The sequence below is a fragment of the Phyllobates terribilis genome, unplaced genomic scaffold (assembly GCF_046119375.1).
Source record: "Phyllobates terribilis strain yellow unplaced genomic scaffold, ASM4611937v1 Scaffold_12__6_contigs__length_324123572, whole genome shotgun sequence".
In the NCBI taxonomy this organism is placed as follows: Eukaryota; Metazoa; Chordata; class Amphibia; order Anura; family Dendrobatidae; genus Phyllobates; species Phyllobates terribilis.
In genome coordinates this window covers 243,473,003-243,496,967 of record NW_027362772.1, presented here as the reverse complement: position 1 = coordinate 243,496,967, position 23,965 = coordinate 243,473,003, and the positions used below count along the sequence as shown (strand labels likewise).

At 48.0% G+C, this 23,965-nt stretch overlaps 1 protein-coding gene across 1 annotated transcript in view; it reads right to left on the bottom strand.

The window, feature by feature from the left end:
* The window catches only part of PDPN (podoplanin), a 72,068-nt gene extending 56,809 nt beyond the window's left edge, over positions 1–15,259 (bottom strand). The window contains exon 1 of the mRNA XM_073656757.1: positions 15,062–15,259. Within this exon, the coding sequence (XP_073512858.1) occupies positions 15,062–15,128 (67 nt within the window). The 5' untranslated portion in view covers positions 15,129–15,259. The remainder of the gene's footprint in view (positions 1–15,061) is intronic.
* Positions 15,260–23,965: the final 8,706 nt, after the last annotated feature.

Genomic DNA, 23,965 nt, shown 5'->3' with positions numbered 1-23,965 from the left:
CCAGGCCAGCATCAGCAGGGGTGGCACATGGCAGCAAAGCACCCGACTTTGTGGGCCGAACCCCAGGGTCCAGGAACAGTGTCTGCAGGTGGCACCATTGCTTCTTCCGCTGTTGTGCATGCAAGCCAATCCCCCGTCCATGGTGCATGCGAAGATGCCTCCTGCCCTGCACCTGTCGTTGCGCACTCTCAAGTAGCAGCATCAGGAAGCACGTCCATGTCCTTGTCCCAGCGCAGCGTTCAGTTGTCCATACCCCAGTCCTTGGAATACAAGCGCAAATAAGCAGCCAATGCCCCACAGGCCACACTACTAAATTCTCACATTTCACGACTGCTTGCGCTCGAAATGTTGCATTTTAGGCTCATGGAGACGGAAACATTCCGCAACCTGATGGCGGCGGCCGTTCCTCGGTACTCGGTCCCCTGCCGCCACTATTTCTACCGGTGTGACGTCCCCGCATTACACAAGCACGTGTATCAAAACATTAGCCATGCCCTCAACAACGCAGTTACCGGGAAAGTCCACCTAACCACGGACACGTGGACAAGTGCTTGTGGGCAGGGACGGTACATCTCGCTGACGGCACACTGGGTTAACATAGTGGAAGCCGGGACCCAGTCGGACCTTGGGACGGAACACGTCCGCCCGACGCCAAGGATTGCGGGCCCTTGGTCGATCAGGGTTGCCCCCATGGTCTACAGCTCCTGCACCTCATCCTCCTCAGCCTCCATCTCTGAAATGACCACATCAGTCACAAGCTGGAAGCACTGCAGCACTGCCTCCGCCAAGCAGCAACTGGCTGTGCTGAAGCTAATATGCTTAGGTGACAAACCGCACAATGCTGAAGAGTTGTGGACAGCTCTGAAACAGCAGGCAGATCTGTGGCTCACACCGCTGAACCTACCGCCAGGCATGGTCGTGTGTGACAATGGCCGGAACCTTGTGGCGGCTCTGAGGTGAGGCGAGCTTACACACGTACCATGCCTGGCCCATGTGCTTAACCTCATGGTTCAGCGGTTTCTCAAATCCTACCCGGAGCTGCCGGATCTGCTTGTTAAAGTACAAAGCCTGTGTGCCCATTTTAGAAAGTCAGCTACAGCTTCCGCCGCCTTTGCTGCTTCCGGCTTACAGACTGGTGTGTGATGTCCCCACGCGTTGGACCTCTATACTGCAGATGTTGGGAAGGATTTGTGAGCAGAAGAGGGCAGTTGTTGAGTACCAGCATCAACAAGGCCGTCGATATTTAGTTCAGACTCCACACATAAGACCTCAGGAGTGGACATGGATGTCAGACTCGTATGTACCATCCTCCAAAACTTTGAGGACTCCACCAAGATGGTGAGCGGCGATGACGCCATAATTAGCGTCACCATCCCGCTTCTCTGTCTTCTGAAACGCTCTCTGCTCACAATCAAAAAGGATGCATTGCAGGCGGAGCATGATGAGATGGAGCAAGGAACCATACAGGGTGATTACACACAGCCAAGCCTCATCTCATCCCAACGTGGATTGGGTGACAATGAGGAAGAGGAGGAGGAGGAAGGACAGGAGCTAGTTTCATGCACTATAGACGGTACTACCTGCACAGCTGTCATACCGTCTGTTCAGCGTGGATGGCCAGAGAGGAGGAGGAGGAGAGCATGGTCAGTCATCCTCTTGGTGAGGACACGGAAGTCTTGCCTGTTAGTAGTCTGGCATACATGGCTGAGTTTATGTTACGCTGCCTTTCCCATGACCCTCGCGTTCTCAAAATTTTAGGTGACAGTCATTACTGGTTAGTGACACTTCTAGACCCACGCTACAAGGAGAACTTTATATCTCTTATTCCTGAGGTGGACAGGTCTACAAAAATGGAGCTGTACCAGAAGGCCCTTGCTGCGGAACTATTAAAAAAATTCCCATCTGAAAACGCTGGCGGCAGAGGGCACACTTCGTTGGACAACCAAGGAGTACAGGCGAGAGAGACACAACTTCAATCCAGCAGAAGCAGGGGAACACTGTCAAAGTTCTGGGAGAGTTTTCTCAGACCCTCCCATCGCATTGGCCCTGAGGCGCGGGGTACTCTCACAAGGAGTGCAAAGTTTGGGAAGATGCTGAGGGAGTACCTTGCCGACCGTACCAACATCCTCCGTGATTCCTCTGTGCCTTATAATTATTGGGTATCCAAGCTGAATATGTGGAATGAACTGGCTCTCTACGCCTTGGAGGTCCTGGCCTGCCCTGCCGCCAGCGTTTTATCAGAGCGGGTTTTTAATGCCGCTGGTGGAATTATAACTGATAAGCTCATCTGCCTGTCAACTGAAAATGCTGTCAGGCTGACTGTTATAAAAATGAACAAGGGCTGGATTGGGCCTGACTTCTCAACACCACCGAATGATAGCAGCGTAACATAAACTCAAATCCAGTGTCTTTTCTTGGGAGGTGTATTCAAATGCACCTTTTCACACCCACACATGGGTGTAACGGGTCTGGGAGGCGGAACCTCTGAGCTACTATACAAGGGGGCGGTCCTTGTAAGGAAGCGGGTGGTGACCAGGGAAGACGGGCAGGTAGTCACAGCAGGTGACCGGGACAGTCTCTGGGTAAACGGGCAGGAGGTCACGGCAAGTGACCGGGACAGTCTCTGGGTAAACGGGCAGGAGGTCACAGCAAGTGACCGGGGCAGTCTCTGGGTGAAAGGGCAGGAGGTCACAGCAAGTGACCGGGGCAGTCTCTGGGTGAACGTGCAGGAGGTCACAACAAGTGACCGGGACAGTCTCTGGGTATAGGGTAGGTACGACCTGTGACGGCTGAGCCTCCAGGTAGGCTAGCAGGCGGATGACAGATGAGTGCTCCCAGGTGAGCAGGCGAGAGTCTCTGGATAAGCAGGTGGTCACAGCATGTGACGGCGGAGCCTCCAGGTAGGCTAACAGGAGGATGCAGATGAGTGTTCCCAGGTGAGCAGGCGAGAGTCTCTGGATAAGCAGATGGTCACAGCATGTGACGGCGGAGCCTCCAGGTAGACTAACAGGCGGATGCAGATGAGTGCTCCCAGGTGAGCAGGCGAGAGTCTCTGGATAAGCAGGTGGTCACAGCATGTGACGGCGGAGCCTCCAGGTAGGCTAACAGGCGGATGCAGATGAGTGCTCCCAGGTGAGCAGGCGAGAGTCTCTGGATAAGCAGGTGGTTAAAGCATGTGACGGCGGAGCCTCCAGGTAGGCTAACAGACAGGGAGCAGGTGAGCGCTCCCAGGTGAGCGGGCAAGCTGGTCCATAGACAGACTGACAGGAGTCGGAAGGCAGACCGTCGGACCTCAGGCTAGCAAGCAGGTAAGCGGATGACTGGCAGGAATCAGGCAGCAAGCTGGCAGGAAACTGGCAGGTAACTGGCAGGTAACAGGCAACGGGACCTGAGGGCTGAAGCAGAGTAGTGAACAGTGCAACAACATTGCTCGGGCACCTCCATTTTGGAGGAGGTGCCTTATATATGGTGAAGTCCTCCGGCCATTGGCCGGGGACTCCTTAGGACGGCGCGCGCGGCCCCTTTAAGAGGAAGGGAGCGCGCGCGCGCCCTAAGCACCGTGGCCGGGAAGGAGCGCGCGCTGCCAGCAGAGCGGGAGGAAGACGCCGGATCCGGAACGGAGAGGTGAGGGGAACAGCGTCCCTGCCTAGCAGAGGGCAGGGACGCCGACGCTACAATGGGTATACGCTTCCTGATTTTGGCTATTTGCTCTTGTCCTCCTCCTTCTCCTCCTTCTCCTCATCCTCCACCACCATATCACCAGGGTGAGCGTGGTCCGTGATGCAACACCCACATAATTTTTTTAAAGGGTGTTTATGATGTCCGTAAAAAAAATTTTTTATACAGTATGTTCATGTATACCCCCCAGGCGTAAATGTTTGTCAGCCCATACACTTGTGCATGGGCATTACAAGTATAGGAGGCCCGCTCCTTTCTAATGGGAAGCTTTTTTATGAGGCCCTCCTCCACGTCTCTTCCAAGGGGCATTGAAGTGTCTCCATTAATTTTGCGGACACCCAGCGTAATTGCCGCCATTGACTTGCATTGAAACGCTTAATATCCGTGTCAGCACATTTGCACACACGGATATTAAGCGTTTCTATGTGCGGATGGTACCTGGGTCTGGAGAAGATGAGACTCTCCTCCAGACCCAGGTACCATGGTACCTGTAAAAAAAAGAATTTAAAATAAAAAATAAAGATTATACTTACCTTCCGATGGCCCCCGGGCTCCTCAGAGATGCGTCCGGTCTCTTGTACGGCTTGCGGTGGTGTGAGGACCTGTCAAGGCGTCATTTAGTCATGTGACAGGTCACGCGACCGCTGACGTCGGCGGTCGCGTGACCTGTCACATGACTCAATGACGTCATCGCAGGTCCTTCACACAACCGCGACCGATACAACACACCGGACGCACCGCTATGGAGACCGGGGGCCATCGGAAGATAAGTATAATCTTTAATTTTTATTTTTTACCATTCTTATTCTTTTTTTTTTAACTATTACTTGGTCACACTATATAAATCCATGCCGATTGCATGGATTTATATAGTGTGACCAAGCTGTCAAGCACTTTCCAAGTGATGCTAAAATCGCTTGGAAAGAGCTTGATAACCCGCATGCAGAAATGTATGCAAAAACGCTTGACAAACGCTTCTACCTGGCGGGAAAAATGCATGTAAAATCCACATGCATTTTCCTGCTAGGGAGAAGCGGAAAAAATATGCAGCATTTCTGCATCGTGGGCACATAGCCTGACTGTATAGCAGACCCTCTCCTTTCTAATGGGAACATGTCGTACTTGTTACTGTGGCCCTGCTCTATGTGTCTTTAAATTCTTAGTGGGGTTTTTCCTAAATTTGGTCAGTCGTTGGACTCACTGTATACCCTATAACTGTATAGCAGACTCTCTCCTTTCTAATGGGAATTTGTCGTTACTGTGGCCCTGCTCTATGTCTCTTTAAATTGTTAGTGGGGTTTTTCCTAAATTTGGTCAGCCGTTGGACTCACTGCATATGTGGCGCCCCTGAGGGTTCGGTCGCCACAGAGGTATTGCATCTCATCCACGGGTGCGGTACCTCACTCTCAGGTAAGGAAGGAGTACAGCTCAGGACTCTAACACCTGCATTCATTACACCACATTTCCGGGGGACAGGGCGAGATTGCTCCTACGGGAGAGCACAGTCCCTGATCCCTGGCTGGAGTGGGGGGGAACCACCTATAGAGGGGGAACCATGTAGTGGATGGGGTGGAGGAAGTAAATCCTGGGAGCACTTGAGTAGGAGCAGTATAAAATAGAGACACCATCTTAGCTCAAGGAGAGTTCAGTCAGTTCAGTGAGAGGAGGAGACGTGACAGGAGCAGAGGCTCGGTATGAGCTCTGCTCCAGAGGCGGGCCTAGCCTGTGAGGCCCAGGACTGAAGGAGAGAAGAGAGGAGTGGGAGCAGGAAGGCTCCAGGAACTGAAGGGACCCTAGGGGTACGGGCCGTGCAGAAAGCCACCCGCACGCCCGCTGCTACCAGGAGGTAGAGGGGTCAGGCCAGATAAGGGGAACCGGTCCCTCAACTAGCGGAGAAACAGCAAGGCTCAACTAGCAACCGGAGGCTGCAGCACTTTATGTACCGTAAGCCAAAAGTCCACACCAGTCTCACTAAGAAGGTAGCCACATAGGACCCAGGGGACGGAACACACGTCGCCCGCCAAAGCCCGAGGGTACCGGATAGAAGTGTCACTGGGTGTGAGGTGCAGGGAGAAGGCCAGAGAAAGGACACACAGAAGGGGGTCCTGTTAAATACTCCGGAGTTACCTGGGGGTCGGGTGAACCCCTCACTGAGTGAGCACAGAATGACGAGGGCCGTTACATGGGTCCCTGTAACCAGAACTGCAACAACTGTGAGTAAAGATCTTGGGACTGCATCACACGGACTCTGTGTTCATTACTGACTCCCTGCACTACAACCACCATCATCCACACACACTGCCCTGAAGCTACACTCTTCCTGTGGGGAGTTATACCACCCGTGCTGCCAAACCATCAGCTTCAGAGGACTGTTCCGCAGCGGCGGCCCCTATTAGCCACACTCCACAGGTGGCGTAGTCAGACACTATATATAACCTACACACCTATACAACCCCTTGGATTGACCGCCCTGGGTCACGGACTGGGTCACCGCCACAGTGACTACAACCCCCAGCGTCTACCGGCCCGGCTCTGGGTGCCCCAAGGCCCAGGGGGCGCGTCACATACCCTATAACTGTATAGCAGACCCTCTTCTTTCTAATGGGAACACGTCGTACTTGTTACTGTGGCCCTGCTCTATGTCTCTTTAAATTGTTAGTGGACTCACTGCATACCCTATAACTGTATAGCAGACTCTCTCCTTTCTAATGGGAATTTGTCGTTACTGTGGCCCTGCTCTATGTGTCTTTATCTTAAATTTCTAAGTGGGGTTTTTCCTAAATTTGGTCAGCCGTTGGACTCACTGCATACCCTATAACTGTATAGCAGACTCTCTCCTCTCTAATGGGAACATGTCATACTCGTTACTGTGGCCCTGCTCTATGTGTCTTTCAGAGTCCCTCCATCATCAATGAAACAGGATATGTCTGATGATGTGTCACACACCATATGGCCAGATAGGGTTGTAAAATGTTAAAATGACATTTCCCGGTGAATGCATTTGCCTTAAAAAATAATGTAAAAAAAAAAAAAAAAAAAAGGATCTTTCTGTAGTATAAAAACAAAGCTTTAACACAGCAGCCTGATCTGTGGCTCTCACCGCTGAACATACAGCCAGGCATGGTTGTGTGTGACAATGGGTGGAACCTGGTGACGGAGAAATGACAGCCGGAGTAGATACGGTTTCCCTCTATGCCAGTCCTTTCACCAAGCTAAAGAATATGGCTGTGGTGAAATACAACTCCCATTGAGAAGCTGTTTCAGATTGAAAAACATTGGGCCCACCAGAGGATTTGATTCTGATGGCTCACCTTTCTCCCCCGATCAAGAGCCCCATAGCAGATGCAAAGTTAGCGCTATCATGAACTCTCCTGATGTAGAAGCCAAGGCACACCAGAGGATTCTCTGGTGGGACCGTCTAACCCTGCCGAGAAGCAGTCCTGGCTAAGAAAAGAGTGTGGGAAGGTTCCCGGACACGCTATGGCTGCTTTTTTACTGAGGTGGAAACCCACGCAAACACGTGAAGAACATACAAAATCCTTGCAGATGTTGTCCTTTCTGGGATTTGAACCCAGGATCCCAGGTCTGCAAGGTTTCAGTGCTATCCAATGTGCTGCCGTTCACCCTCTGATATCTAACAGGCTGGAGAAACTTGCACCTACTGCCACTCTATCTTCAGCTCCTTTGTGATAAACTAATGTATTTGTGCAGCCACTCAGTCTACCAAATAAAATTCCTGAGAAGGAAATTGGGGAAGGATTCGCTACTGTTACTTGGGGCAGTGCTAATATTATGGTGTCATACCATAGTTTACTGGAAATATTCCAGGCTGGTAGGAGGCAAGCAAATTCCCACAGAAAAGTTCCAGCAGTAATGTTCAGGGACCTGCGCTTGTAGAAGGCGGAGACAACACCGGGAGAAATAGTGGCGGCTGGGGACCGAGTATGGACACGAGGCATGAGGTTGTGAAAAGCTTCCGCCTCCACGAGCTTAAAAGGCCACATTTCAAGCGAAAGCAGCTTTACAGGGCTTCCTGGAAGAAATGACAGCTGGAATAGATATGGTTTCCCAAGTCCTTTCACCGAGCTAAAGAATATGGCTGTAGTGAAAAAGAACTCAGCAAAAAAAGCTGTGGACTGGCTCCGTACCGTCCCTGGCCACATTCACCTGTCCACGTGTTTGTGGCTAGGCGGTCCTTCCCAGTAAGTGCACTGGGGAGGGCACGGGTAATGTTGTGGGACCCGTGATGTGGAAGGCGAAGACGACACCGGGAGAAACAGTGGGGGCTGGGGACCGAGTATGGACACCCGGCCGCCGCCGGCATGAGGTTATAAAAAGCTTCCGCCTCCACGAGCCTAAAAGGCCATATTTCAAGTAAAAGTAGCTTTAGAGGACTTCCCTGGAGAAATGACAGCTGGGTAGATATGGTTTCCCAAGTCCTTTCACCAAGCTAAAGAATATGGCTGTGGTGAAATACATCTCAGCAAAAAAAAGCTGTGGACTGGCTCCGTACGTCCCTGGTTATGAAAAGTACGGTACGTCCCTGAGGTTATGAAAAGCTTCCGCCTCCACGAGCTTAAAAGGCCACATTTCAAGTGCAAGCAGCTGTCAAAAATTTGGCAGTATAGTATTGCAGCCTGTGGGTTGGTGAGTGGCTGGCTGCATACTTGCGCTTGCATTCCAAGGAATGGGGTAGGGACAACTGAACACTGCAGTGGGACAAGGACGTGGAAGGTGATTGTTGCAAGTCTGCAACGACAGGTGCATGGCGGGAGGCATCTTCGTATGCGCCAAGGATCACTTATGATGGGCACACTTTTAGGAAGTGACCTGGGAGTCAGAGATGCTTCCAGAGGTCTTCCCCAGGCTGTTCCCATGTCTTTTCAGCACTGCATGCATATGTCTGATGATATGTCACACACCACATGGCCAGATAAGGTTGTAAAATGTTAAAATGACATTTCCTGTTGAATGCATTTGTCTTGGTTGAAAGCAATGCAAAAGTGCAAAAACGCTACGTGTGAACATAGCCCAAGGTGTGGAGGAGTATTTTTGTTTTTGGTTATTTATTTTGCCTTATATACAAGTCATTACCCTGGAAAGGATGTTCCTTAACATATTTTCCAGGAAAATCCATTTTGGTTTCGTTTTGGTATGTTTTATTGTGAGTCCGTAAAAGTGGCGTAATACTCTGACAATGTTGTTGACAGCAGTGACCTGGGAGTCAGAAATGCTTCCAGGGGTCTACCCCATGCTGTCCCCATGTCATTTGAGCACTGTTCCCATCGATTTGGGCAATTGTTAGGCCCTCTGCAGACCACCAGGGGGAGCCGCCTGAAAAATGCTCGAGTTTCCCATAGACTTACATTGGGCTCGTTGATCGGGTCAAGCACCCGAGTATTCCAATTTGCTCGACCCGAGCAACGAGTACCCGAGCATTTTAGTGCTCGCTCATCACTGATATTAACCCTATATCTGCAGTTTAACTGCGTTTTGGGACATGATAGGAAACTTTGAAAAATTAAAGGATAAAGAGTGCCGATCAGCATACCATATCACTGACAATAATCTGCCCTTGTAAAAGCACACTTGCACACCATTGCTGATGGTGCAGTGGGAGGAGGTTTCCGCTGCAGCACATTACCTGCTAATACTGAGATCCTTTTAAATTTTAAAAAGTATAAAAGAATTGACAAACCTAATAAAGATACTACTATAGCCAACTTACGGTTTCCTTTCATAACCATTTAATTTGAGTCTTAAAAGGGTGAACTGAGAAGACAATATTTTTGGATCCTACTGGTATTTTTCATTATTTCTTTCTTTTCCAATAAAGCATATTATTACTGCCGTGGTTTGTGTTTTTGTTGGATAATCAGACCCTAGTCAAACTCATTTCTTGGGTACAGTGGTCACCATAACATACAATCTGTTATGCTACGTTTATTATGTTGACAGTGGCCCGTAAAGAAAATAAAGCTAATTAATTCCCGGTCACCAGGTCAGCAAATAATAACTCCGCAATGCATGGAATGTTGAGTGCAGTGCAAGTGCATTGTCATAAGGGTCTTAGAAAGTTATACAAGTATATACAGCAAATATTTTACAGATATTTTCAATAGGTTTTTCAGTTTCAACAAATTTGGTTTATTCATTGCATATTGAAAAGTTCTGCAATTTTTCATTCTGCCTTTTAGGTTAATGGGAAGCTATCATGAAAAATGACCTATTGTTTAAATCAATGTTTGTGTTAAATTACTCTTTTTTAAAATTTTAGCATTTTTTTTACATATCACAATCTGTATTAAAAAAAATTAAATCTTGCAATTTTCACACTGACCACTGGGGCTTTCTTAGCCTTTAACTTTCTAATGTTTCAGGAAATCGCCATGTGCATTAGCCACAATAGTTGGATCCTGACCCTATCTTTAATATTGAAGCATCCAGGGGCGTAACGATCTCGGTAACAGAGGGTGTGACTACGACCGGGCCCGTAAGGGAGAGGGGCCCACCGACATCAATTTCACCTGCATGTGCATCCTCGGACACACATTCAGGTGAAATGTATTGTGGTGCAGAAACCTGCCAGCTCCCTGCGCTGTATTACATGCCGTCGGCCAATCAGAGAACGGAACCTGAAGTCGGCTTGTCAGTGTCATGCGGCATATGACAGTGACGCATACTCTACCCGTCGCTTGCACGCTGATGTCAGCTGCTGGCTCATACTGTAGGCCGGCTACAGAAGAGGATGCCGTGCGGTGTGGGAGCGAGCGGGGGAGAATAATTGTTTGTTTCTTTTCAAAATATGCTGGAGAAAAATGGAAGGCACCATGATGGGGCACATTATTCCAGAATAGGGGCCATGATGGGGCACATTATCCCAGAATGTCCCATTATACCAGGATGGGGGTCATTATACTAGGATGGGGGACATTATACTAGGATGGGGGACATTATACCAGGATAAGGACATTATACCAGAATGGAGACGTTATACTTGAATGGGGTGGGGACATTATACCAGGATGGGGGGTCATTATACTAGGATGGGGGTCATTATACTAGGATGGGGGACATTATACCAGGATAAGGACATTATACCTGAATAGAGACGTTATACCAGGATGGGGACATTATACCAGGATGGGGGTCATTATACTAGGATGGAGGACATTATACTAGGATGGAGGACATTATTCCAGGATAAGGACATTATACCAGAATGGAGACGTTATTCCTGGATGGGGACATTATGCCAGGATGGGGGTCATTATACTAGGATGGGGGTCATTATACTAGGATGGGGGACATTATACCAGGATAAGGACATTATACCAGAATGGAGACGTTATATCAGGATGGGGGGTCATTATACTAGGATGGGGGACATTATACCAGGATGGGGACGTTATACCAGGATGGGGACATTATACGAGGATAAGAACATTATACCAGAATGGGGACGTTATACCAGGATGGGGACATTATACACCTATTAAAACAACAAACCACATTATAAGTGCAAACGAATGAAAGAAGGGGAGTGCCTTTGCTTATTACGGCACTCAGAAATCCCCAGTAGCAAGTGTGAAAATTGCAAGATTACTATTTTTTTTTTAATAAAGGAAGAGTAATAAATATATATTTTTAAATACATGTGTAGCACCCCGAGGGCTCGGCTGCTACAGGGGTATTGCACCTCGAACCAGAGGTGTGGTATTCCACTCCCGGGTAAGGATGGAGTGTGGACTAGAACTCAGTTAGCTGCATGCACCACATACATCCCATTTCCGGGGGACAGATCAACGGTACTCCCACCAGATAGATGTGCAGGTACGACAGCGTCTGTCCCTGGCTGGAGTGGGAGGGGGGGAGGAATATCCCAGTGGTGCAGGAGCAGAGAGGGGAGGGACTCTGGGCATAGGAAGGAGCCCATTGGTGGCTAGTCACCTGGGCTCGGGTGTCAGAGGGAGTATAAAAGGTGGGCACCATCTTAGGAGTTGAGTTCAGTCAGACAGAAGAAGAGGAGAAGAGTAGTGACAGGGAGCAGCAGCCCTGTCTGGGTGCTGCTCCTGAAGGGAGCAAGAGAGAGAAAGACAAGAGGAAAGGAACAAGGAACAAGGAAGGAATGGAACCTGGAGAAAGGCCCAGAGACATGAAGGAAGAGGGAACCCGAACACGCTAGGAGTCAGCGGGTGAAGGGTTGGCAGATCAGGGTACCGGATCCCGAACTGGTGGAGGCCACTTATCCTCAGCCAGGAACCGGAGGTCGTGGCCACGTCTTGGCGCGACCACTCACTACACTCACCACGAAGGCACGCCACATAGGGTCAGGGAAACCGGAGATAGGTTTCGCCACCAGAAGGCCCGAGGAAGCTGGACATGGGTGGGTCCCTAGTGGGGACGGCCAGAGAAAGGAACGGAGAAAGGAGTTCAAGGTCACACTCTGGAACTGCCTGGGGGTTGGTCGAGCCCCGTACCTGGTGGACGCAGCACGGCTCGGGTCGTCATCACCTGCAGGACTGACACTGATAACATCTGTGAGTAAAGCATTGAAAACTGCAATCAGTCTCTGTGTTCCATCGCACTACCAGCACTAAAGGTACCGGGACGCCCTTTCTATCACCCCCTTCACCCGCACCAGCTGCCCTGAGGCCATACCTCTCCCGTTGGGGGTTATACCACCATTGCTGCACACATACCACCGGCCTCAGCGGACTGTTCTGCAGCGGCGGCCTTGCGACCGCAAATCAACGGGTGGCGTAGTCGACACTTAAACAACATCTACAAAGACTGCCACACACTTAGTTTGACCACCCTGGGCACGGACCGGGTCCCCGCCACTCGGAGACTACTACCCCCATCGGATCCGGCTCCGGGTATTCCCCCGCGCACACGTGCGCCGCACTACAGCACTGGCCCAGGGGGCGCGTCACATGTAACATAAAAACCTGATTTAAACAATAGGTTAGTTTTTGATGATAGCTGCTTCTTTCTAGTTCCTCAGTTTTCAAAATCTTTATTTCCTGATATTCAAAAAGAAACCTACATGTCTCCTACAGTGGCCACTGCTGGGCAAATGTAGTATTGCATTCTGACCATTCAGATTAATGGCTGATCATGCAAGGGTTGGGTCTCAATACTTAAGGTTCTAAAGTATGTCCTACTTGGAACCCCTACATTTGCTTTAGGGACTATATATTACTTTAAAGTTACCCTGTTAGTTACTAGGGTTATGGAGTCAATATACCTTGCACTTTTTTTTGTCACGCTTTCGAATTCTGCTTATAAAAATCAGCAGCGTACAAAATATACACGGAGATATGAATGGGAATTATTCAGCAGGTATAACGTATAGATGTTTTTCCAACCATTCCCGGCATTCCTTACCCAACTGTTCTCCTCTGCTACATAATAGCTCTTTCAGGTCAGGGTTATTTTCACTTTTTAGGAAAGCGACCCTTCTGTGAATATCAGATAAATGACTCATGACTAAGAATATATCCATGTGTGTTTATGTCTATGTTTCTGTATGTACCAATATTTCTATATAGTTAGTTATAATGTAACATACAGGTGACACTGTGATCATAGTGCATATGATACAGTCAGCCCAATGCTATGGAGCCTTTGGACAAAAAGGGTTTTCCATACCTTTTGGTCATAGATGATGAGAACCTGAGCAAGGACACCCCTCTGCTGAGAAAAAGTGGGCCAGGAATTAAGGCAAAAGGATACAAGAGGAAAACTAAGACCTGATGCTTTTCTCTTGGGTGGAAAAACCTGACATCCCAATGGTGGTGCCATTTCAGCCTTTGCTGAAACCACTGCGTTGAGGTTGTGCCTCTTCCTATTTTATCATCCGTCACATACACTATATATGATGATCTACACTGACTCATTTCTTTGGTTTTGCTGTGTTTTCTTGCACTTTGTACAAACAGGGATGTGTCCGCCCGTTCTGAGCTTCGCATTTATCTATATAGGTTCCCATAGACAGGTGGCTGAACAGTCGGTCCCTGTCCTGCTCTGCTCTTATTCACATTGAGGTCGGCTGACACAAGATATGGTTTTAATACTAGGGATAGACTAGGACCATCCTGACTGGATACACCTTGTCGCCGTGGGATGGTTTTAATGCTTGTTTGATCAAAATAGTGTTAACTAATTACCCTATGTTATTTACATGGACTATTACTGTTTACTTATTTATTTATTATAGGTTATATGGTCAATTTGTTTTTTTGTGGGTTTTGCCTGTGAACTGGCCAGAGCTCTTACGCAGCACACATATACCAACTTATGCTACAGCTCATTTCTTTGTTTTTTCTGTATATGAACAATGCCATAGCCATTTAGTAATAATTAATATCTACGTATCTATCTATCTATCCATCCATCCATCAATGCATCCATCCATCCATCCATCCCTCCCTCCCTCTATCTATTCATCCATCCCTCCCTCTATCTATCCATCCCTCCTTCTATCTATCCATCCATCCATCAATGCATCCATCCATCCCTCCGTCTATATATCCATCCATCCCTCCTTCTATCTATCTATTCATCCATTATTCCATCATCCCTCTATCAATTCATCCCTCCTTCTATCTATCTATCTATCCATCTATCTATCTATCCATTCATCCTTTCATCCACCCTCTATCTATTCATCCATCCCTCTATCTATCCATCTATCGATCCATCCATTTCTCCAACTATCTTTGTATCTATCTATGTATCTATCCATCCATCCATCCATCCCTCCATCTATCCATCCCTCCCTCCCTCTATCCATCCATCCCTCCCTCCCTCTATCCATCCCTCTCTATCCTTCTATCCAACTATCCATCCATCCATCTCTCCATCTATCCATCTCTCCATCAATCCATCCATCCATCCATCCATCCATCCATCTCTCCAACTATCTATCTATCTATCTATCTAGATTGACAATAATCGATTTCTGATTGTTGATAGCATAAAGAACAAATAAATTACATAAATATCGATTCCATTATATACTTTTACTAATTTAATCAACTATTCAAATACACGCAGTGTATCCTCTATGAAGGGGACACACACAACCTGTAGTTCTCCAGCCGTGATGCTGGGAGTTGTAGTTTAGCAATCCGATACTCCCAGGTTGCGAACCACTGCAAATGACCAGCACAAAGCCGTCCATAGTCTAGGCTACAAGTTACAAGGAACTGAATCCTACTTGGAGAACGTGGAATTTTTAAAGTAATGAATTAGCTATTTGTGCAATTCTGCAACAGTAACCAAAGTTCCTAAAAAAGTTTGTAAAACTTTTTTTTCTTAGCCTAAGAAGCTACACCTACTTGTAGAGCACAGATAAGTTAGTTTAGAATTTTCTTACCTTCTGCAAATGCTGCTCGCAGTGCAAGACCAATTAGCAGACAAAGCAGGCCCTGTGTTTTCAGCATTTTTCAGTAGTAGAAGGCACTATGTTCTGTAGGGAGGCACAGGCTGCAATCCTGAAGAAATGTGATTTGGGCGCTCACTAGTAGAACCACATTATAGGCTGGAAATGCAGGGGGAATGGCTGGTAATGGGGAGTTTGGGGGTGGGGATTGTCTAAGGTGGTCTTAGAGGCATCTGATCCTCCCAGCAATCCCTGTATGGTCAGCATTAAACATGATCTCACTCTGGGATAGCTGATACAGGGATACAGCCGCCAGTGATTCCTAATAACATGCCTAAAGTCCTAGGGAACCCCTAAACATCCCTTGTTTGCAGGAATTCTCCATGTGTATTTATTTATAATGTCAGTACACCATCAAAAAAAAAAAAAAAAGAGTCCCACAAACTCATAGCTTTTTTCCACCCACTTCAAGACTAAACATATGAAAAGCCGGTATTAAACCATCGGAGGCGCTATTCATCTGCATCATCTCTCTGGCGTAAGAATGGCGCTATGAGTCTGGGCTTAAAAGTTGCACATAATGGGAAAATAAAGAAACCCCCTGATTTTCACTTTTCACCAGATTTCACAAAAGAAGATACATACGTTATTCAAAAGATTTAGACCTGACAAGGCTGGTGTTCTTACTTTGAAAATTCATGTCAGAAAGGCTATACAATCCACAAAATTAAATGAGAGTTTTATGAGTCCACCTCTAGCTGGATGAAATGCTTATGTTATTATTAGGCAGGAAAATGTTCACAAAGCAATTGTTACATGGATTATCAAAGTAAGTGCACCAGCCTCCTCAAGGTTAAGAGGGAGATTCAATAACATATACAGAGATTTTGGTGACATGTCCCTTTTCATACCTATCTAATATCTATCTAAATGTTAATGTTTATTCACGACCTGTGTTTTTATTACTACATGCATCATTTTTATTGGAAAAATATTTTTTGTAATCTGATTTGTGTGATACATCAGCACTAAATAGTCTAAGCTGGTGAAGTGAAGTGAGAAAAATATAGGCATAAATTTAATTTATGTTATCAAATAACTAAAACTTGGCATATGTATTCACCCCTTTTGCTATGAAGCCCCTAAAAATTTCTGGTGCAAGCAATTACCTTCCTAAGTCACATGCTTAGTGAAAGGAAGCCCACCTGTGTGCAATCTAATGTCACATGTGTGTCAGTATATACACTTTACCTTTTCTGAAAGACCACAGAGGCTGCAACATCATTAAGCAAGAGGCACCACTAACCAAACAACACCATGAAGACCAAGGAGAATTTACTCCATCAGTACAAGAATACATCACCAGAACCACTATAAGTACATGAATTCATGACCAGAACCAAAAGTACTTGAATACAAGAACCTAGCTTAGTGCAACAATCAATTGTAATATCAAATCAGCCCCATAAACAATTGTATCGCATGAACCAACAACCCTATAACTCCCAGTTTGTCCTTAAAAATGGTAAAGAGATACTGGGAGTTGTTATTAACAGCCATTATCAGACTGCAGACCAGGGCCGGCATCACCACCTGGAGCACCCAGACAAGTGCCGGGGGCCCTGAGAAAGTGGTGGAGGGGCACTCGCTGCCTGGGACACTGGCACGCTGTGAGGCCCGTAAGTCGGGGGAGCCCGGTGCCTGCGCCCGTGAGTGGTCTCCCCCGCTTGCTTAGGGCCCCGACACTTGCAATACTTACCTCTCCCTGTTCCATCGCAGCTCCGGTCTCTTCTGCATCTTCTGACTCTCTGACATCTCAGGGCAGAGGGCGCGATGATGTCACTACAATGCACCCTCTGGAGGAGTCTGGAGCACTGCAGCGGCAGTGGGGAACGAGGAGAGGTGAGTATTTTTTTTTAATGTATGGAGCAATATATAGGGCCCATTCTGTATGGAGCATTATATGATGCCCATTCTGTATGGAGCATTATATAGGGCCCATAGTGTATGGAGCATTATATAGGGCCCATATTGTATGGAGCAATATATGGGGCCCATTCTTTATGGAGCATTATATGGGGCTCATACTGTATGGAGCAATATATGGGGCCCATACTGTATAGAGCAATATATGTGGCCCATTCTGTATAGAGCATTATATGGGGCCCATACTGTTTATGGAGCATTATATGGGGCCCATTCTATATGAAGCACTATATGCGGCCCTTTTTTCTGTATGGAGCATTATATGGGGCCCATTATTCTGTATGGAGCATTATATGGGGCCCATTCTATATGGAGCACTATATAGGGCCGATTATTCTGTATGATGCATTATATGGGGTCCATTATACTGTATGGCGCATTATATGGGTTCCATTATTCTGTATTACACTTTCTATATCTAGACACTGTCCCCCCGCCATGCTAACCCCTCTCCAAATTGTACCTTCATTTCACACTGTCTCCTCTCCATATCCATACTGTGCCCTCTTTTCACACTATGCCCTCATATTGCCCATCACGCTGCCCTCTTCAAACTGTAACCACTCCTCATTCTGTCCCCTTACACAGTATGATGGTGACCACTGCCGCCCATATGGTATGATATCCACAACAAGCCACCAATATACAGTATGGTGACCACTACAGACCCCATATATAGCATGATGTTCACCACAGCCCCATATATAGTATGATGTCCAGCACAGACCCCCATAAATAATATGATGTCCAAAACAGCCCCCATGTATACTATGATGGTCCCCACAGAACAACATACACTATTATGGCCCACAAACAACACCTCAAACAGTTTGATATTCACCACAGCCCCCTATTCAGTTTGGTCACCACAGCCCCAAGTATATTGACCTCCACAGCCCCATATACAGTATAGTCACCATAGCTCCTCATATACTTTGAAATTCTCCTGGACAGCCCCTCATTTATTGGCCCCATGCACAGCCTGTCATTTTATGCCCCCCTGCATAGCCCCTCATTTTTTTGCTCCCCTACACAGTCCCTCATTTTATTCCCTCGCCCTCTGCACAGCCCCTTATTTTATTCCCCCCTCCCTTTGCACATCCCCCCATTTTATTTCACCCTCTCTCTGCATAGCCACTCATTTTATTCCTGCTCTCCCTCTGCACAGACCATCATTTTATTCTCCACCATCTGCACAGTCCCTCATTTTATTCCCTCCATCTGCACATTTTATTCCCCTCATCTGCATAGCCCCTCCCCCATCTGCACAGTCCCTCATTTTATCCCACCTCTGTGCAGCCTGTCATTTTTCCCCTTTCTGCACAACCCCTCATTTTATTCCTCCCCCTCTGCACATCCCCTCATTTTATCTCCCCTCCCTCTGCACAGCCCCTCATTTTATTTACCAATCTGCATAGCCCCTCATTTTATTCCCCCATCTGCACAGCCTCTCATTTTATTCCCCCATCTGCACAGCCCCTCATTTTATTCCCCCATCTGCACATCCCCTCATTTTATTCCCCCCTCTGCTCAGCCCCTCCCTTTATTCCCCCTCTGCACAGCCCCTCATTTTATTCCCCATCTGCACATTTTATTCCCCTCATCTGCATAGCCCCTCCCTCATCTGCACAGCCCCTCATTTTATCCCACCTCTGTGCAGCCTGTCATTTTTTCCCCTTTCTGCACAACCCCTCATTTTAATCCTCCCCCTCTGCACATCCCCTCATTATATCTCCCCTCCCTCTGCACAGCCCCTCAATTTATCCCATCTGCACAGCCCCTCATTTCATTCTCCCATCTGCACAGCCCCTCATTTTATTCCCCCATCTGCACAGCCCCTCATTTTATTCCCCCTGTGCACAGCCCCTCCTTTTATTCCTTTCATCTGCACAGCCCCTCATTGTTTTCTTTCCCCCTTTGCACAGCCTCTCATTTTATCCCCCCTTTGCACAGACCCTCATTTTATCCCCTACTATACAGCCCCTTATTTTATTCTCCCCCTGCGCAGCCCCTCATTTTATTCAGCCCTCTGCACAGCCCCTCATTTTTTTTCTCCCCTTCTGCACTGCCCCTCCCTCATCTGCACAACCCCTCCCCCATCTGCACAGCCCCTCATTTTATTCTTCCCCATCTGCACAGCCCCTCATTTTATTCTCCCATCTGCACAGCCCTTCATTTTATTCCCCCACCTGCACAGCCCCTCATTTTATTCCTTCCTTCTGCACAGCCCCTCATTTTATTCCCTCCATCTGCACAGACCCTTATTTTATCCTCCCTTCTTCATAGCACCTCATTTTCTTCCCCCTCTTCACAGCTCCTCATTTTACTCCCCCTTTCCTCTGCACAGCCCCTCATTTTATTCCTTTCATCTGCACAGCCCCTCATTGTTTTCTCCCCTTCTGCACTGCCCCTCCCTCATCTGCACAGCCCCTCCCCCATCTGAACAGTCGCTCATTTTATTCCTCCCCATCTGCACAGCCCCTCATTTTATTCTCCCATCTGCACAGCCCTTCATTTTATTCCCCCACCTGCACACCCCCTCATTTTATTCCTTCCTTCTGCACAGACCCTCATTTTATTCCCTCCATCTGCACAGACCCTTATTTTATCCTCCCTTCTTCATAGCCCCTCATTTTTCTCCCCCTCTTCAGAACCCCTCATTTTATTCCTTCCATCTGCACAGCCTTTGGTTTTATCCCCCCTCTGCACAGCCCCTCATTTTATCCCCCACTGTGCAGCACCTTATTTTATTATTCCCCTCACAGCCCCTCATTTTAATCCCCTCTGCACAACCCCTCATTTTATTACCCCCTCTGCACTGCCCCTCATTTTATTCCTCCCCATCTGCACAGCCCCTGATTTTATTCCACCATCTGCACAGCCCCTCATTTTATTTCACCATCTGCACAGCCCCTCATTTTATTCCCTCCATCTGCACAGCCTCTCATTTTATTCCCCCATCTGCACAGCCCCTCATTTTATTCCCCCATCTGCACATCCCCTCATTTTATTCCTCCCTCTGCACAGCCCCTCATTTTATTCCCCCTCTGCACAGCCCCTCATTTTACTCTCCCTTCCCTCTGCACAGCCCCTCATTTTATTCCTTCCATCTGCACAGCCTCTCATTGTTTTCTTTCCCCCTCTGCATAGCCTGTCATTTTATCCCCCCTTTTCACAGCCCCTCATTTTATCCCCCACTATACAGCCCCTTATTTTATTCTCCCCCTGCACAGCCCCTCAATTTATCCCCCTCTTCACAACCCCTCATTTTATTCAGCCCTCTGCACAGCCCCTCATTTTTTTTCTCCCCCTTCTGCACTGCCCCTCCCCATCTGTACAGCCCCTCCCCCATCTGCACAGCCCCTCATTTTATTCCTCCCCATCTGCACAGCCCCTCATTTTATTCTCCCATCTGCACAGCCCTTAATTTTATTCCCCCATCTGCACAGCCCCTCATTTTATTCCTCCCTTCTGCACAGCCCCTCATTTTACTCCCCCTTCCATCTGCACAGCCCCTCATTTTATTCCTTCCATCTGCACAGCCACTCATTTTTTTCTTCCCCCATCTGCACAGCCTTTGATTTTATCCCCCCTCTGCACAGCCCCTTTTTTCCACCACTGTACAGCCCCTTATTTTATTATTCCCCTCACAGCCCCTCATTTTAATCTCCTCTGCACAGCCCCTCATTTTATTCTCCCCCATCTGCACAGTCCCTCATTTTATCCCCCCCCTCTGCACAGCCCCTCATTTTATCCCCATCTTCACAACCCCTCATTTTATTCAGCCCTCTAAATAGCCCCTCATTTTTTTCTCCTCCTCCTGTACTGCCCCTCCCCGATCTACACAGCCCCTCCCCATCTGCACAGCCCCTCATTTTATTCCTCCCCATCTGCACAGCCCCTCATTTTATTCTCCCATCTGCACAGCCCTTCATTTTATTCCCCCATCTGCACAGCCCCTCATTTTATTCCTTCATTCTGCACAGCCCCTCATTTTATTCCCTCCATCTGTACAGCCCCTTATTGTATCCTCCCTTCTTCATAGCCCCTCATTTTATTCTCCCTCTGCACAGCTCCTTATTTTACTCCCCCTTCCCTCTGCACAGACCCTCATTTTATTCCTTCCATCTGCACAGCCCCTCATTTTTTTCTTCCCCATCTGCACAGCCTTTGATTTTATCCCCCCTCTGCACAGCCCCTCATTTTATCCCCCACTGTACAGCCCCTTATTTTATTATTCCCCTCACAGCCTCTCATTTTAATCCCCTCTGCACAGCCCCTCATTTTATTCTCCCCCATCTGCACAGCCCCTTATTTTATTCCCTCCATCTGTACAGCCCCTTATTTTATCCTCCCTTCTTCATAGCCCCTCATTTTATTCTCCCTCTGCACAGCCCCTTATTTTACTCCCCCTTCCCTCTGCACAGCCCCTCATTTTATTCCTTCCATCTGCACAGCCACTCATTTTTTGTTCCCCATCTGCACAGCCTTTGATTTTATCCCCCCTCTGCACAGCCCCTCATTTTATCCCCCACTGTACATCCCCTTATTTTATTATTCCCCTCACAGCCCCTCATTTTAATCCCCTCTGCACAGCCCCTCATTTTGTTCTCCCCCATCTGCACAGCCCATCATTTTATTCTACCCTCCCTCTGCACAGCCCCTCATTTTATTCCCCATCTGCACATTTTATTCCCCTCATCTGCATAGCCCCTCCCCCATCTGCACAGCCCCTCATTTTATCCCACCTCTGTGCAGCCTGTCATTTTTTCCCCTTTCTGCACAACCCCTCATTTTAATCCTCCCCCTCTGCACATCCCCTCATTTTATCTCCCCTCCCTCTGCACAGCCCCTCAATTTATCCCATCTGCACAGCCCCTCATTTTATTCTCCCATCTGCACAGCCCCTCATTTTATTCCCCCATCTGCACAGCCCCTCATTTTATTCCCCCTGTGCACAGCCCCTCCTTTTATTCCTTTCATCTGCACAGCCCCTCATTGTTTTCTTTCCCCCTCTGCACAGCCTCTCATTTTAACCCCCTTTGCACAGACCCTCATTTTATCCCCTACTATACAGCCCCTTATTTTATTCTCCCCCTGCGCAGCCCCTCATTTTATTCAGCCCTCTGCACAGCCCCTCATTTTTTTCTCCCCTTCTGCACTGCCCCTCCCTCATCTGCACAGCCCCTCCCCATCTACACAGCCCCTTATTTTATTCTTCCCCATCTGCACAGCCCCTCATTTTATTCTCCCATCTGCACAGCCCTTCATTTTATTCCCCCACCTGCACAGCCCCTCATTTTATTCCTTCCTTCTGCACAGCCCCTCACTTTATTCCCTCCATCTGCACAGACCCTTATTTTATCCTCCCTTCTTCATAGCACCTCATTTTCTTCCCCCTCTTCACAGTCCCTCATTTTACTCCCCCTTTCCTCTGCACAGCCCCTCACTTTATTCCTTTCATCTGCGCAGCCCCTCATTGTTTTCTTTCATCCTCTGCACAGCCTCTCATTTTATCCCCCCTTTGCACAGCCCCTCATTTTATCTCCCACTATACAGCCCCTTATTTTATTCTCCCCCTAAGCAGCCCCTCATTTTATTCAGCCCTCTGCACTGCCCCTCATTTTTTTTCTCCCCTTCTGCACTGCCCCTCCCCCATCTGAACAGTCCCTCATTTTATTCCTCCCCATCTGCACAGCCCCTCATTTTATTTTCCCATCTGCACAGCCCTTCATTTTATTCCCCCACCTGCACAGCCCCTCATTTTATTCCTTCCTTATGCACAGCCCCTCATTTTATTCCCTCCATCTGCACAGACCCTTATTTTATCCTCCCTTCTTCATAGCCCCTCATTTTTCTCCCTCTCTTCAGAGCCCCTCATTTTATTCCTTCCATCTGCACAGCCTTTGGTTTTATCCCCCCTCTGCACAGCCCCTAATTTTATCCCCCACTGTGCAGCCCCTTATTTTATTATTCCCCTCACAGCCCCTCATTGTAATCGCCTCTGCACAACCCCTCATTTTATAACCCCCTCTGCACTGCCCCTCATTTTATTCCTCCCCATCTGCACAGCCCCAGATTTTATTCCACCATCTGCACAGCCCCTCATTTTATTTCACCATCTGCACAGCCCCTCATTTCATTCCCTCCATCTGCACAGCCCCTTAATTTATCCCCCTTCTGCATAGTCCCTCATTTTATTCCCCCTCTGCACAGCCCCTCATTTTATTCCTTCCATTTGCACAGCCCCTCATTTTTTTCTTCCCCCCTCTGCACAGCCTCTCATTTTGTCCCCCCTCTGCACAGCTCCTCATTTTATCCCCAACTGCACAGCATCTAATTTTATCCCCTCATCTGCACAGCCCCTCATTTTATTTCACCATCTGCACAGCCCCTCATTTTATTCCCTCCATCTGCACAGTCCCTTATTTTATCCCCCTTCTGCATAGTCCCTCATTTTATTCCCCCTCTGCACAGCCCCTCATTTTATTCCTTCCATTTGCACAGCCCCTCATTTTTTTCTTCCCCCCTCTGCACAGCCTCTCATTTTATCCCCCCTCTGCACATCTCCTCATTTTATCCCCAACTGCACATCTAATTTTATCCCCTCATCTGCACAGCCCCTCATTTTTTCCTCCCCCTCTGCACATCCCTTCATTTTATCCCCCCTCCCTCTGCACAGCCCCTCATTTTATCTCCCACCTGCACAGTACCTCATTTTATTTCTTCCCATCTGCATAGCCCCTCATTTAATTCCCCCATCTGCACAGCCCTTCATTTTATTCCCCCATCTGCACAGCCCCTCATTTTATTCCCCCATCTGCACATCCCCACATTTCATTCCTCCCCCTCTGCACAGCCCCTCATTTTATTACTCCCACTGCATAGCCCCTCATTTTAACCCCTCACTGT